The sequence below is a fragment of the Sus scrofa genome, chromosome 1 (genome assembly GCF_000003025.6).
Source record: "Sus scrofa isolate TJ Tabasco breed Duroc chromosome 1, Sscrofa11.1, whole genome shotgun sequence".
NCBI lineage: Eukaryota > Metazoa > Chordata > Mammalia > Artiodactyla > Suidae > Sus > Sus scrofa.
In genome coordinates this window covers 194,571,105-194,588,943 of record NC_010443.5, presented here as the reverse complement: position 1 = coordinate 194,588,943, position 17,839 = coordinate 194,571,105, and the positions used below count along the sequence as shown (strand labels likewise).

The following is a 17,839-nucleotide window of genomic DNA, read 5'->3' as shown; positions in this document are numbered from 1 at the left end:
AGGGGCTGGGGGGGAGGGGCAGATGGTAAGAGAAATGGTCTCTCTCCTTTGTGAGACTGAAGCAGTTTTAGGACCAAGCTGGTTCACAGGAATAAAAGAATTTTGGGATTAGGCCAAATATTGGGTTTTAAAACTAAATATAATCCAATGACATCCAATTATCTTCATCGTAAACTGAGAGCCTGAAATACCCATTATTTTGGCCACATCCACAGCACATGGAAGTTCTTGAGCCAAGCATCAAGCCCGAGCCATTGCAACAACGTGAGCCACCACAGTGGCAATGCCAGATCCTTAACCTGCTGCACCACAAGAGAAATCTGAAATGCCCACATTTTAAGAGGGAATTTATTCATTCATTCAACGATCTCCAGGTGGGCCTGAACTAGGAAGCATGCTAGAGGCCACAGAGATGTGCATGAAACAGTTCCTGCTTAAAAGTACTTCTAAATGGAAAAGTCAAATGTATGAAAGGATTAAATATCAGAAAAGGAAAAAATTCCAAAAGGATGGGTTGTCAAGAAGTGGAGGAACTGAAAGAAGGAGAAAACTCTGGGCTTTTCAGGAAACAGTGGTAGGCTTTTTAAGCAAGATCTTAAAGGAAGGGGAAAATCAGAATTAGAGGCAGAAGGGCAGGGAATACAGGAGGGTCCAGGAACAGGGGGAAAGGCAGACCATTACAAAACAAATCCATAAACACACGGATGTCCTCACACAAGGCCAAATGATGTTACGTACTGGGATATTCATGGGGCTGTGGCTAAATTAATGATGGCACATCAACACAATGAAATGAAGCTATAAAAAGGAAGGAGGCAGCTTTATATATACTGATGTACATTATGTATTGCTAAGGTACAGAGCAAGGTACAGAGTGTGTAGAGAGTATGCTACCATTTGTGTGTTTGCAAAAAAACAATATTTATACATATATGCTTCAATATTCATGGACTATCCATGGAAAGATATAGAAAAAAGTTATAAATGGTGGATACCTCTGCTGACTGAGGACACAAGTAGGTTAAAACCAAAAGCCTGTGCTCTGCAGAAGGCAGGGGGACTAGAGAAGATCCTAACTATCAGGGTGAAAACTTTGGAGAGCAGCAAACTTGAGAGCATGGCCTCTCAACAGACCTTTGAAGTCAGGTAATTCTTTGTGGTAGAGTTGTCCTGTACACTGAAAGATGGCCAACAGTATTCCTGGCCTCCATCCATAGATGCTGGTAGCACCCTCCTCCCACCCCCGGCTGTGACTCCCCAAACTGTCTCCACACAATGCCAAGGTGCCCTGGGAGGGAAATGATCCCTGGCTATGCTCAAGAGCCACAATGTTAACAGTTAATGTACAAAACACTGTTTTACATTCCTGTGAATTAACAAATGCAATATACACTCCAATATGGATCTGAAGGATGCACTGGATGTTGTTTTGCAGTTACCTTCTTATGTCTGCCATAGTTTCTCAGGTCATGACAATTCAGGTCCCTTCCCAAATCTGAACCATTCATTTTTTGACCGTATCTCCTCCCTCAGAGAGGTCTGTTTTCTGCATTTGTTAAATACAAGTGATAAAAGTTAAATAGAAAAGCTAAGTTGATTTTCAGCAATGGGCTTCCCAATGAAGCACCGACCCCCTTGGATATCTTCAGCATAATTTCATGAGTTAGGAGACCAGGGCCACCTCTTCCAAATAACATGCTTTCCAGATCCAAGACCTGCTAGGATGCCAAGGAAGGCAACCCTCCCACAGAAACCTAACAGAAAACCATATTTTGGCTCAGCTTTAAAAACTAATATAATTATTGACAAAATAAGAACATAATTACTTGTATTATGCTAGTAATGTTTCCTCTCATAACTCTTTAACGAACACAGAAAGTACAAGACACTGTTCAAAAATAATGAAAGACATTACTCCTGATTTTAAGAGTATAAAGAGAATAATTAGTTTATAGAGCCAAGAGAGGCTTTATCTAGATTCTACACATCATAGTTGTATTCAGCTTAAAGCCATTTCTAATATACCACTACGAATAAGAAGAAAAAAAAAAAGTCAAGACATCCAACAAGCTTGAATATTTTTCAAACACAGATCTAAAACTTTTGTTGATTCTCCTGTGTCTTTTCTTTCCCCAATGCCAGAATTCCCATATCAAATATCCTGGCAATCTTGGCTCCATATTTTGAAGTCACTGATTCCTCCAATACTGTTGTTGGTGAAAAGTTCTGCATTTCATTATTATGAAACCATGGTCTTCAAATTCTAGTATTGTGCCAACTACTTTAGCTTAGCTCTCAGAAGGTTGGCTCTCATTTGTGGAGGTGACTGACCACCAGTGACCTGACGCTGCAATAAATACACCTGTGAGTCCCTCTGAAGGTGCTTACGGTGTCCGCGGCGAAAAAAAGAAACTCACCATTCTAACTACTTCAGGGTAAGTCTGCTCTGTCAAACAGCCTCTGCTTATTGTAATGTAGTCCACCAGTTCATTAAGAGTGGAGCGCTTGTATTCTTTCATTTTAAGATCAGATAGCGTGTCCATGAAGTCAAAAATGACACAGCACTGCTGAAGTTTCTTTAGGAACAGTTCAGGCTGCTCTGAGGATGGAACGTCTAAGAAAAAAAAAGGAAATGGTGTAAGTCTGTCATCAATTTCTAGGTAACAGGAATTCTCTGTGAAAGTTTACTTCAAAAGCAAGCTCAAAAAAAAAAAAAAAAATCAGAATTCACATGACAACAGCGTTCTTTTTAACCGTCACACACAGGCAGGAGAGGGTACCACATCACTACTTCAGAGACCTTGTCCCTGGAAACTGCATGGTACCAACACAATTGACAGGATTTGCTATTCCACCAAAGACTGACCAAATTCCCAAGAGCCTTTAGAGAACTGAGGCAAATTTTAACCAAAAACATCCCAATGTCAACACCCTTATGCCAAAAACACTGAAAAAGGTCAAACTTTCCATTATGAGGTAGAGACAGAAGTTTTCACTGTTGGCTTAAATTAGTCTTAGTAAAAAATTTCAAAGAAGAAATGTCAGTTGATTCATTTTAATTTCATGCTGACACCCTTGGTATTTAACGCAACTGTTGTGTGTGTGTGTGTTTATATTTTTTGTTTTGGTTTGGTTTCATATCTATGAAGTTTCTTTGTCAAAGAAACTTGAAAAATCAACAAAATGAAGCAATGCCAACTCTCTCAAAGAGAGCACATTAGTAAGGGGACAGTGAGAGCAAACTCTACTTAAAGCTATGCTCTCTCTTTTGACCATCTTCTTCCTTTATGGTGGGAGAAAACTACTAACATTTTTATTAATATGCTCTCAGAATAAACATCTGTTCTTTTCCTACTAACAGCAGGGCAAACATTTGGTTTGGTGTCATTTTGAAAAAATATGTAGAAATTATAGGTTAAAATTCCCCAGCTAGAATGGAAATCTGACCTAGGGTTGGACATGAAAGACACTATCCAGGTTGTAGATAGCTCACTCCACTCCTATCTTCTTCCCACTATTTTATTCCACCGAACTGGAGCTTCTCTAGAAAGGCAACACAATTATGACAAGAAAACCTCTGCTACCCTCATCCAAAGCGAATGACTCATTAGTCCTCCGAATACTCTCTGAGGTGAGCAAGTAGACTGCATTATTGCTCTCCATTTTTCTAAGAGAAAGTGAGAGTAATTACTGAGGTCCCACAGTGAAGGAGTTACGAAGCTGGGCACAGCACCCAGGCCTCTAACCACACTCCCACGTTCCTTCTGTACTACTTACTCAAGACAGACGTGAACAACGTTTGGGCAGTCACATGCAACCATCCTCAGTTGCCAGCCTCCTAGTAAATGCTTTACAATGGCCTCACAGCTTGGGCCACCTGCTCCCTGGAGGTAAGTAAGATGGCTAACAGCACCTGTCTTACAGCCCCAGCAGAAGGGGTGAGGGCTAGCTTCCTAGTCATAGGATCCACGTAATTTCTCTCCAGATCCCCCTTCCCCTCTTCACATCCCACAACCCAAAAAGTACCTAGGACTTCAGGGATAATTCCCCCAAAATGCTGCCTACTGACATTGACTTTGGGTAAGCCTAGATGAAGTGCAAAGGACAGGTGAAAGTACAGAACTTCGCTACCAGATATAAAGGAACAAGAAGCAGCGATATTTTTGAAGGTAGGTAGCACTGCTGCTACTCTCAGCAAAAACAAGTTGTAAATTTAGAAATTTTCTTCAACCAATGAGTTTCCCCTCCCACCCAAGGAGGAATAAATCCCCAAAGGCCTAATATGTCTTAGAGTCAAAGATTTTGGGGTTTAAGCCATGAGATATGTCTTATTCTCTGTCCCTAGACTTAGTCACTTTCAAAACATACAGCTTTATAAGAACTAAATTTACACAGACCAAGCTTTAATTGCCATCTGCTTCATATGTTTAAATAACCACATAAACCAACAAAAACTAAACAGGGCTGCTTATCAACATATATATGACTATATGTCCTTAACCAATAGCTTATTCCATGTACAAGACCATCATGGCTAACCATTCAAGATCTAAATCAGATCCTATACCTCAAAGCTGAAAAGCAGTTTGAAGCTGCACAGGTTACAACAAAAGGCTTATTAATGTAACATTAAAGTCCTCAGGCCAAATTTTAATTAATCCTATTTTTGATAAAGTAACTTTAACAAAGCTTAAAAACCAGACCAGGTACATGGAGAACTCCTTAACTCTGCACATACAATTTATAAAAGCATCTACTAATGATAGCTTTTCCTCCAAAAAGCAAACCATCATTTAAACAGTGACAACAATGTTTAATCTCTGTGGTTGGTGCAATAACACTCAAGAGATTCACATTGGCTATTTTTTAAAAATTCAGGCAGTTAATATTTAGTCCTTTTTTTAATGTTAGAAAGTTGAAATTTATTCTTTATTTATCCCAACTGATGTAACTGTCATACACAAATGAGAAGCAGGACATCCACCTGCCCAATAGAATAATGATAATAGCTAATTTATTGAGCACTTCTGGGTACACTTTTTTTGGGTACTATCCTAAGAACTTTACATATTTTGTAACTTTTTAGTCTTGACAACAACCCTATGCAGTAAGTACTATTTCCAATTTAACAGGTGAGAAAAAAAAGACATAGGAAGATCTGGTGACTTGGTGGAGTCTCAGAGCTAATCAGCAGTGGAGACAGAATTTAAACTCGCAATCCAGCTCCAGGGCCTGAACTCTTCACCACTGTGCAACCATCTAACTCAGTGCAATACAAGAGAAAACCCATATTCCCCAATACCTGTATGTGCGAAGAGAAAAGATGAAGAGCATAGAAAGAAATCAACCAAAAAAAATTTCATCACGCCCTCACTCATCAGCATCACCCTGAGCCCCTATTGCCCACTGCCTGAAGATTAACACATACAGCAACAAACTATGCTTTTTCTGTCATGGACTACATTCCTCTAAGACAACTTCCACACCCTCAATTAAAGAACTTAAGCAAACAAGACCGATCAAAAGAAAAAAAAATGGACAGGTATCCTCAAAGAGCCAATTCCATAGAGCAACTGCTTTTAAAAACTGTGTTTTCAATGGTGCTTAAGGATGCTCTAACTAGCAATGGACCAAGCACAGGGCTCTTCCTGTAACATCTGGCCTCAGACAGCCCCACAGAGCTGTTCTGCCCCTACCTTCCCTGCCCTCAGCTCCTTAGTCAAGTAGGATGTGAAAGGGTAGAATATTTAAAGGTAGGATGGGCCAGTATCAGAGAAGAACACTCTCTGTGTAGTGAAGAAGGTTCCAGTGACTGAAGTTAAATGTCTATGGAACCAGTTCCAGAAGCAGATACCAATATTCTCTTTCAGGTACCAGAGGCCATAAAGAAAATCTCATAAATGACAAAAAGAAGAAATCAGACAAGCAGTACAGTGTGCCCACATGCAATAACACCAGATTTTAAAAATTGAAAGCTACCCACCTCCCAAATCCAAGCCACTTGAAAATCTAAACATTTAGTAACTTAGATTGAAGGAAAAAAATAAAGGCAAATAATAGACATTTCAAAATAAACATAAACTAGAAAAATTAAGGTCATCACAGAATCGCAAAGCAAACCAGGCAGCAGATGGTTGTGTCATGTCTCTTCCAATGGAAACCTCTGTCCTGCACAGGCTGTCTCTACCCCCGGGGGAGGGATCCCACAGAATCACAGCCATAAATAATGAGGAATCAGTCAGTGCTTATATAAGACCATGAAGGTCATTAACAAAAAAACCCATCCATCCAACATCAGTGTTTGTTTAAAGCGGAGAATAACTGATCTCATTAGCATCGCTTGATAAGATTCCATATGGTCAGATTCCATTGCTCTGGAACAACTCTTAGAATTAAGACATCTCCAGAATATGTTTCTCACCCAAAAAAACGATGCAGTGACCAGCTGGTTGATCCTCCTGGAGATAGTATTTCTCACTATACTGTCCTTCGCTTTTAAGTGTGAGTCATTTTCTCACACATCTTTTCTTTTACCATCTCCCACATGCTCCTCTCACTGTTCACCAATAAACTGGGGATGACTATGGCCCCCCGCTAAGGTGTTCATCCCCAAATCATACTAAAACTTACAGGTGCAACAAGCAATGGAGAAACTGCACAGAATTCAAGAGAGGGAGGATGCAAGTTCAGATTAAGAGACAAAGTTTCTCCTTGTGTCTAAAGAATAGTCAACAGGTGTCAAATACATTGTTAAATACATTTAGTTACACATACACACTCCCCTACAGACACACATCTCACCCTCATTATGATTTCAAGGCTGTTTATTAGTTTGTTCATAATTGGCAGAACCTCGTTCCTCTCTAGTCAACAATTTCTACTATCCCATCCCATCGAAAGTTTGGGGCACAGAATCATGGATCCAGTATCAGCCCATCTTCCCTTAGGGCCTGATTCAGTCAGGACTTTGAAAGCAGAAAGTAGCAAAAGAAGAAGAAATAAAATATGAGGCCACTGTCCTTTGGGTTTGGTGCTCTGGGACTTCGGTGAAATGAAATTGTTGAAAATCAGAATGTTAAATTCAATACTTGCAAATATACCAACCAAGTAAATAAAGAAGGCCCATGTCATTATTCATTATCCCCAATATAAACGGAAGAAGGAAAACTGGTGTTTAAAAAAAAAACTGTGGTAGCTAACATAAGTATTAAATACCTGACCATTCCAATTACTCTGTTACCATATTCAAAGGAGGGATTCAAAAAACCTTTGATGGTGGTGTATTTTATACAAGTGTCTCAGTGATTTCAATGTGTGACCACAGCTGAAAAAAACCACTGTTTTTAAAGTAATAACTTTAAATTCCTTCTCTCCTCTCCTTCATCTTTCAAATTCTTTTTTTTTAATTACTCAATGAATTTTATTACATTTAAAGTTGTACAACAACCATCACAACCCAATTTTATAGCATTTCCATCCTTAACTCCCAGCACATCTCCCCAACCCCCAACCTGGCTCATTTGGAAACCCTAAGGTTTTCAAAGTGTGTGAGTCAGTATCTGTTCTGCAAAGAAGTTCATTGTGTCCTTTTTTAGATTCCACATGTAAGTGATAGCATATTGATGTTGGTGTCTCACTATCTAAGTTCACGTAGCATGATAATTTCTAGGTCCGTTCATGTTGCTGCAAATTCCATTACTTCTTTCCTTTTAATGGCTGAGTAATATTCTATTGTGTAAATGTACCACATCTTCCTTATCCATTCCTCTGTCAATGGACATTTAGGTTATTTCTATGTCTTGGCTATTGTGTATAGTGCTGCAATGAACACTGGAGTACAAGTATCTTTCTGAGTCACGGTTTTCTCTGAATAGATAGATGCCCAGAAGTGGGATTGCTAGATCAAATGGTAATTATTAAAAAGTTTGTTTGGAAGCACAAAAAAAAAAAAACCAAAATAGCCAAAGCCATCCTGAGAAAGAAAAATGGAGCTGGAGGAATAAGGCTCCCTAACTTCAGACTATATACAAAGCTACAGTCATCAAAACCATATAGTACTGGCACAAACACAGAAATATAGATCAGTGGAACAGGAAAGAAAGCCCAGAATTCAACCCACACACCTAAGGTCAACTCATCTAAAGGAGGCAAGAATATACAAGGGAGAAAAAACAGTCCCATCAAAATAAGTGGTGCTGGGAAAACTGGACAGCCACATGTAAAAGAATGAAATCAGAACACTTCCTAACACCATACACAAAAATAAAGTCAAAATGGATTAAACACCTAAATGTAAGATCAGATACTATAAAACTCTTAGAGGAAAATAGGCCAAACATAAACCACAGCAATATCTTCTCAGATCTACCTCCTAGAGTAATGACTATGAAAACAAAAATAAATAACTGGGACCTAATTAAGCTCAAAAGTGTTTGCACAGCAAAGGAAACCCTAAATAAAATGAAAAGACAACCCACAGAATGGGAGAAAATATTTGCAAATGAAGTGACTCACAAGGGATTAATCTCCACAATTTATAAATACCTTCTGCAGCTCAACACCAAAAAAAAAAAAAAAAAAACAACCCCATCAAAAAATGCGCAGAAGATCTAAACAGACAATTCTCCAAAGAAGACATAAGGATGGCCAAAAAACACATGAAAAGATATTCAACATCACTCATTATTAGAAAAATGCAAATCAAAATCACTATGAAGTGCCACCTTACACAAACCAGAATGGCCATCATCAAAAAGTCTACAAACAATAAATGCTGGAGAGGGTGTAGAGAAAAGGGAACCCTATTAGACTGTTAGTGGGAATCTAAACTGGTACAACCATGCGAAAAACAGTATCGAGATTCCTCACCCTTGAAATTCTTTCTCTGTCAGTTTATTTAAAGCTAACAGTGAAAACTTGGTTTTCAAGCAAAGAAAGGTCCCTGACACAAGTGAAAGTGCTCCTTCTTGGCCTTGGCCATAAATAAGTGAATGTAGAGTTAGTTGCATTTAGAAATTTTCACAATCTGTTAGGAATATCAAAAAACATTTTGCCAGAGTTCCCGTCATGGCTCAGTGGTTAGCGAATCCAACTAGGAACCATGAGGTTGTGGGTTCGGTCCCTGCCCTTGCTCAGTGGGTTAACGATCCGGCGTTGCCATGAGCTGTGGTGTAGGTTGCAGACGCGGCTCGGATCCCGAGTTGCTGTGGCTCTGGCGTAGGCCAGAGGCCACAGCTCCGATTCGACCCCTAGCCTGGGAACCTCCATATGCCGCAGGAGCGGCCCAAAAAATGGCAAAAAGACAAAAAAAAACAAACAACAAAAAAAAAAAACATTTTGGTGATTATTAGCATAGCTTTTTTTTTTAAGTTCAAAACATGTCTCATACAACTGCTACACCAAAAAAAGCAATACCAAAAGAATGAGACCAAGGTGTATTAATTAAACAATAAACTCAAAGGCAGAAAAGACCAGCACTGATATTTCAATGTAAAAAGAATGATGACAATGATACTGAATATTCACTAGTGCAAAGCACTATACTAAGCTCCTGACACACATTATCCCCTTTAATCCTCAGAATATTTTATGAGCAACCACTATTACCATGCAAGTTTTTCAGATGAAAAAAATAGGGCTCAGACAGTTAAGTCACCTGCCTGTTCAACAGCACCCACTACCTAAGGGCTGCAGCTAGTGTCCGCATCCAGGTCATTTTACTCCAATGCCCACACGATAACAATAACCATGATGATGATGATGATGATAATTGTGACAACAGCAACTAACAGCCACCACCACCACTGGAGCAGTGGATAAATTGTCATGGCTGGTTATTTGTTTAAGAAAAGTTGTAATCTGAAAGTAACAAACAAGAGTTCCTGCTGTGATGCAGTGCATTAAGAATGCAACTGCAGGAGTTCCCATCATGGCTTAGCGGTAACAAACCCAACTAGTATCCATGAGGACATGGGTTCGATCCCTAGCCTTACTCAGTACGTTAAGGACCTGGCGTTGCCGTGAGCTGTGGTGTAGGTCACAGACTTGGCTCAGATCCCACATTGCTAAAGCTGTGGTGTAGGCCAGCAATTGTACCTCCAATTCGACCCCTAGCCTGGGAACTTCCATATGCCACAGGTACAGCCCTAAAAAGCCAAAAAAAAAAAGGTGTATAAACAAACTTCTGTCAGTTGATGATGATTTCACCGGTAAAATTAGTAAAAAGAGCAAGCTGATAATTTTTTAATTTCAGGAAATTAAAATAATAACTAGCCACCATTTATTTCCACTGTATTTCATAAAAGGAAAGGAACTTAAGGATGATAAAAGAACAGAAAGGGGAAACTCAGAATAAACTCATCCTTCCTTAAAGAAGAGGGTGGCAATCCTATACACATATGTACATACATGCGAGCACATACACACATGTATAGCACATATGTGCCTGTACACATGCAAGCATTTACACACAAATATAAGCACAAGTGAGCACATACACACATGTACGTTCAGGTGCAGGCCTGTACCCATTCAAGCACACACATGCAAGCACATACACACATGTATACACATGTGCGCCTCTACACAGGCGAGCACACACATGTGAACGTATACAGGTGTTCACACATGTTCACCTGTATACATTCAAGCACACACGTGCACCTGTACACATTCAAGCACATACACACAGAATCATAAATTCTCTCTCAATCTTCTGTTCCTTCTACTTATTTTTCACTTTGCCCAGGACCAATAACAACTTCTCCACTGGTCTGTACTTGGGAATCTCTGGGCACATCACTTCTTTGTTCCCATATTACTCCAGCAGCTCAGATAACAGAGTTCTAGCTGTAATGACAGTACTAATTTCAATTGTATTCAGATGACCGTAGAAGCTCAGAAGATAAGCACACACACCTCAACAGTGTAGCAATAACTCACTTTATAGCAGCTATGAAGGCCTTAAGAAATCCTGTAATATAAAAATCCCCATAAAACTTTACACATACTCCTCAAAGACTTGTTATATTACATGGACACATTCTGTTTAAAAGACAATGAATCATGTGTCTTGTTCCTCTTTTAATACCCAGCCCCTAAAAGAAGTTTCTAGAATATGGTAGGTACATAATAAATGCAGGTTGAGTCAGTATATTCTACATACTGAACCTATTTCCCCATATTTCCACCTGTAAGTTAGAATTTTATTCCTCTGGAAATAAAATTATACTAAAGAATACAGAAAAGGATTAAGTATAACATTTTTAATAGAATAAATTATTTCCTAACATTTTAATAATATCAGGTTATGAAATGTAAATATAAAAATAAGATGAACTAAGTACAGTAAGTCAGAGAAAGACAGATATTTAAGCTATCACCTGTATGTGAAATCTAAAAAAGCCAAACTCAGAGTTTAGAAAGGTGGTAACAGGGACTGAGGGGGTGGAGGAAGGGAGAGATGTTGGTCTAAGAGCATTAACTTCCCAGTTAAAAGATGAGTAAATTTTGTGGATCTGATGTACAGCATGGTAATCACAGTTAACAATGCTTTACCATATACTTGAAAGTTGCTAAAAGATTAGATCCTTTTTGTCTTTTCAGGGCCATACCCTCAGCAATATGCATGGTTCCTTAGTTCCTTGATCTATCTGCCCCTACTAATATCCAAAAAGATAAATGCCTTACTTTCTAACAAAAAAAGAAAAGAAAAACACTCTTTTAAAAACAGAACGGTTTATATTCAAGGATGAGAGAAAAATACAACAGAAAAAAAATGTTCAAAATGCAGATGAATGCACAAACTAATTAAGGAGTATTATTTGGAATGTCCCTCAGAGCAAAAAACAAGCTAATAATTTTGTCAAGTGTACCGTTAATGAATGAAAAGTGGGAGATTTGGTGCAAAGGGCTTTATACTCACTTACTCATGCATTCACCAAATATTCAGTGAACACCCACTGAGATCCAAGCACTGCTGGAATATCACAATATAGAAAAGAGATAAAAATGCCTTCTCTCACAGAGCCTTCCATTCTAGCAGGAGACAAATAACTGCACTGTACAGTATATGCTCCAGGAGAAAATATGCAGGGTAAGGGGACAAGGCATATTGAGTTGAAGGGCATGATTTTAAATGGAGTATTCACCTGGAAGATGACATTTGAGCAAATACATGAAGGAGGTGAGGCAGGCAGCGAAGAGGAAAAGCACCAGAGCAGAGGGGTAGTAAATGCAATGGTACTCTGGCAGCAGAAGTGTGCAGGTGAATCTGAGGATCAGCAAAGAATGGAAAGTGGGGAGATGGGTCAGAAGAGTAAGGGACAAGGAGCTGCAGGAGATAATCTTGAGCCTGTGACACGCGGTAGGGCCTCTGGTCTTGACTCTATCTCTGAACTGGAACTGTGTCTCATGGATTACTAGGAGACAGGGAACAAGCCCTTACTTCTCTGAGCCTTAGTCTCCTGATCTGTAAAACTGAGAAAATGTACTGCACAGAGTTGAGTGAGGATTAAATGAAAAAGTGTTCTGTAGGCTATAAAATGCTTTCCAAAGCACTTTCATAAGTTACCATATATATGGAGTTCCCATTGTGGCTCAGTGGGTTAAGAACCCAATATAGTGTCCCTGAGGATATGGGTTCGGTCCCTAGCTTCCTCAGGTGTTGCTGCAAACTGTGGTGTAGGTCACAGATGCAGCTTGGATCCCAAGTTGCTATGGCTGTGGTGTAGACAGACCGCAGCTGCAACTCCAATTCAACCCCTAACCCAGAAATTTCCATATGCCATAGGTGCAGCTGTAAAAAAAAACAAAAAAGGAAAAAAAATTTATCATGTATTTGACAAACATCTATCAAGTATCTACAGTATAGAATCAATTCCCTGTTTTATAACTCCTATTAAAATTATTTAAATTATTTAAAAATTATTTTCTGTACAGAAATACTTACCTTTACCTTTTTGGCTCATCCTCAAAATTATTTTAAAATCATTTCCAAAATAAATTATAACGTATTTCGAGAAACATTAACTTTTGAAATTTTATTCTAAGAATATCAAACTTCAACTGAACAAAGGCCATCTATTTAAAACCCTCAGATAACCATAATTTGTCTTCTCTTTTACATTTGGCTTTTAAGGCAAAGAGCAAAATCATAAAATCATAATTGGATAAAAAGTAGTGAGTAGAACAAACTTCTAGAATGTGCCCAAGAATCACCACAGGTGAAACACAATTTTCTACCAGGTTTATAAGTATGAGCAACAGAAATCTTTAAAAAGACTATTTTCACTTATGCCATGATTTTAAGATAAAGGAATATATCAGTGGGATTACAGATTTTTCAGCAAGCACTTACCCTTCAGTTAACCTTCCCCCCCCCAAAAAAAAACTGCAATAAAAGAACACATTTTTTTCAAGTATTCAGTTAACTGAATGCCCTCACTCCCACCCCTTCACCGGGGATTACTTCTACAAGGGATAAAAATGGCCTATCTACTTTCCATTTTATTTTGAGGATTAACATCAATGGGAATCAGTTCGGAATGGGATGAACCTCAGGTATTTTAACAGTGTGATATGAGGTTTTAAAACAAATTAAGTGGATAGATATCAATTAAGCCCATGCCTGCTATTTTACAGCTCCTGGTTGACACCAAAGACATTATTACACTTTAAAAAAAAAAAAAGATTTAAAATACAAAAAAGGGTCAATCCAATGTTGCAATTCCAGCTTAGAGATGCTATTTTTGAACCTCAGCTGGGAGTTAAATATGAGACCTTAAGCTCCTGAGTCCAACGTAGGACTGAGTGAGTACAGTGGAATAGCCTCTAATCCCAAAAGTAATAAAGAGTATACCTTTGTAATTAAAATCATAACCTGGGCAATAAAATCCAGTGATGACATGAGGTACCCTCCACTAATTGTGGAACTTGCCGATACTTAAAATAAAGGGTATTCATTAATATAAATTAAATACAAATGTACAGCCTATACATAAGGTTTGAAGAAATCCAAAAGTAAGTCTGAAATACTATCCTGAGAAAAAATGAAATCTATTCTGAAATCTTATTTCCTATTATGTGTAAAAATAATATGGATACAGAAACTTACATGTCTGTATCCATATGTTATGTATATATATATAATGTATCATTGTGAGTACATGACTCCAAAATGAAAACTTAGAAAAGAGTAATACAAAGACTTTGTAAAAGACAAAGGCTGTGTCTGGAAAGCTTAACACCTTCAGAGAAGAGAAGCATTTTAAAGCACTGAACAGTGAGGTGTGATACCGGTTCAAGTCAGTATATTCACAACAGAAGTCTTTGCTACTGACTTCCTGACCACAAACATCTCCCACCACAGGCAGAGGAAGAGTCACTGAAACCTAAAGCTATGTAGGCTAATGATGCAATTCTAAGCACAAGTTTTGTTTTTTGGGTTTTTTTTAAACTGAATCTAGATGTAATTCAGCACCCAACCCAGTGTGGTACCCTAGGGCTGAGCTAAACATGCTACTAGGTAGGACAAACATTTTCTCTTCGTTTACACTAAAAATGACTTCCACAAAACACATTCTATATCTGTATCTTTCACTTACGGAGCCAGACCACATATAAGAAATAAGGCCTGGCATTAATAGGAGTAATAAAATTAAAGCTAAGCTGGGTACCCAAGTTCTACTATCTCAAAGGTTTGTCAGTTGTAATTCTAGAGGAACATCACCGAAATGCTTACAATGCCAAATTAAGTTGATTTCTTTCAGTCCAATTGGGAACTTGAAAAATTGTGAACTCCTGCTGCATTCTTCCAGATGGCTGAGATTGTTCTTTGGGCCACAGAATCTCAGGTCAGGGCCTGGGTTCTAATCAGGCTCCACCATCTACAGCCTGGCAATCCAGGCAATGCGGGTGGCAGTTAGGACAACAGGCTATGGCCCAGACTCCGAGCCTGGCTCTGCCATTTCCTAGCTGGGAAAGCAAGGGTAAGTCTCAGGGCTTCAGTCTCCTCATGGGAGTTAAAGCACACAAGCAGTAACTACCTCTTAAAACTGGCTTAAGGATTAAGTGAGTGAAGAAAAGTAAAAACACAGAGGAGTTCCCTGGTAGCTCAGCAGGTTAAAGAATCAGTATCATAACTGCTGTGGCATGGGTTCAATCTTTGGCCCAGGAACTTCTGTAAGCCACGGGCACAGCCACATACACACAGCAAAGAGAGCAATGTCCTGGAACAATTTAGGTGCTCAATAAACTTTAGCTGTGTATTGTTGTTAAAAAGCATTGCTGAACCTGAAAAATCCTTTGCAAAATGAATCTAAGAAATAGTAGCTCTGTCACAGTGACAGCTCAAGAATTTCATGAGAAAATAGATAAAATGTTTCACACAATGCCTGGTATATGCAAAATGTTCCATAAATGTTAGCTTTTAGAAAATCACCTAACAAAAGAGCAACGTAAATTGCTGACACATGAAGGGTTTCTTCCCTTCCTTTTGTGTGTGTGTGTCCAACTGTGTAAGCCATATTTGAAAAAAATAATATTTAGCTTTACCCACTAATATCCAGTGAGATTACTTCAAAATAAAACTGTAATTTGATTAGCGGAATGCTGATGATGCTGACTCAATTCAATATGTGAAATGATTCAGCTGTCAAGACATGCATCATCAATGTGTCAAAAATCCTGGAGGGTAAGTAAAGGGAGTCAGCATTTAGATGAATGAATGATGGACTGACAGAGCATTTGGGACAGAAGAGCAAGTTTATGAAGAGCACAACAATCTGGAGGAGCACCGCCAAGGCCAGGTCACACCAGTACTCACACATCCCCCCAAAGTTCCCTGCCTGTACACTCAGGTTTATACAAAGTTTGCAAAGGAAAGAAAAACAATGTTTGACAGCTTTGTCCTTCGAGCCTGAATTTTAAAATAATATTAGTATTCACAGATTTAATACTTATAAATACTAGCTAAAAGTAATAACACTAATTTATACCTAAGGAGTTCTTTACAATAACCTATTTTGTAACAAACACTGTTGACATCCCACGAAAATAACATAAGTACTGAATCACTTCAGAGTATTTTAGAAACCTTTTTTCTTTTCCACACACTCTTATTTAAAGATCTAAGGTACTAACTAAAATTCTGCAAACCTTTTATAGGCTCTTACACCACTTCAGGCTAGTCTGGAAGGAAAGTGATAGCCCTTCCCAGAACAAGAATTCACTTAGACTCTACTATGTTTTAACTTAGCAATCAATCATTCATTCATTCATTCCACAAATATTTACAGAACAATTTTTACATGCCAGGCATTAGTTTAGGCCTTAAGTACACACTTCTGAGCAAAATCAAACAAGATCCTAACCTTCATGAAGCTTACAAACTAAAAAAAAGAAAATCTAATTAACTGGTCATGTAAATAAATATAAAACAGGTTGCACCATGAAGGAAAGGTACAAGGTACTGTAACAGCCTATAGTGCAGAGAATAAAAAGAATTGGTACTTGTTCTCAAAAAAATTCAGTCTAGTGGAAGTAAGATTAACATATGTAAATAAAAGCAAAAAATTTAAGAACAGTACAATTAAGTACCTAAATTTCATGAGCCAAGTTGAGACAGGAAAGGAAAAAGCACTCAGCAAAGGACCTACAATATTCCCGCCAGGGTCCTTCCATTGAAGCCTTCTTTCATAGAAGCCTTATAAAAACCCTGCAAGGTAGGCAATTAACATTCCCATTTTAAAGACAAGAAAACTGAAGCTAAAAGATGTTCAGCTTTATTAGTATGTCTCAGCAACTCTGGTGTAGAAGCAGCTTCATTATACAGAACCAGAAAGTATGATAATCATACCAAAATGGCAACCTTCTTTGACATTAATTTGGGGGGATACATAAGGCAGTAGGACTGTGGAGACCAGAGCAGTGAATCTGTTCTCCTCATCCTCTCCCTACCTGCCTTTTTACAGCTCACCCCCAACTCTCCAGGGCACAGGGTATTTTTGCCACAATCACACCTGGTGCTCATGAGTTTTCCATACCTACAAAAATCTGCCTTGTCCTCTGAAAAGGTCCTGGTTGATCACTCTGAATGCTAAAGGGCTAATGGTTGTAAATCAACTATACTTGAATAAAACTTTTAAAAATGAAAAAAAAAAGGAAACATTTGTACTATTCAAAGATTTCATAAACAGTAACAAAAATGACTTCACCCAATGGTCCAATTTTCACAATGGAAATTTCACACATAAAATGTGCAAATTATCTGGAGCGCCTCCAGCTACAACTATTCTACTTTCACAGCATCATAGGTGAAGCCTTATCAAAAGATCCTGGTGGGGGGGAGAGCACATCTTGATAAGAGAAAACAATTTTCTTTCAATTTTACTGAGATACAATTGACATACAGCAGCACTGAACTTTAAGGCATACAACATAATGATTTGATTTATATACATTACAAAATCATTATTACAATAGGTTTATCTATCATCTCATATGGGTACAAAGATAAAGAAATTTTTTAAAGTGTCTTTTCTTGTGATGAGAACTCTTAGGATTTACTCTCTTAACAACTTTCGTATATAACACACATCAGCATTAACTAATACATTTATTGTGTCGTACATTACATCCCCAGGACTTATTTACCTTATAACTGGAAGTCTGAACCTTCTGATTGCCTTTACCCAATTACCCCTTCTCTCAACCACACCTCTGCCTTATAAAGAAGGGTAATATCTATTCTGATATTTACACTGTCCATTCATACCATTGGTGCACCCTGAGTTCACAAAGCTGACCAAGCAATAGCTTCTGAACACTGCCCCTCCCTCAA

General features: G+C 38.4%; 1 protein-coding gene across 1 annotated transcript in view; it reads right to left on the bottom strand.

The window, feature by feature from the left end:
* PPP2R5E (protein phosphatase 2 regulatory subunit B'epsilon) overlaps window positions 1-17,839 on the bottom strand; it is a gene marked incomplete at its 5' end in the record, with an annotated part of 147,768 nt that overhangs the window by 64,359 nt on the left and 65,570 nt on the right. The window contains 1 exon segment of the mRNA NM_001244062.1: window positions 2,418-2,614. Coding sequence (NP_001230991.1) covers window positions 2,418-2,614 — 197 coding nt within the window.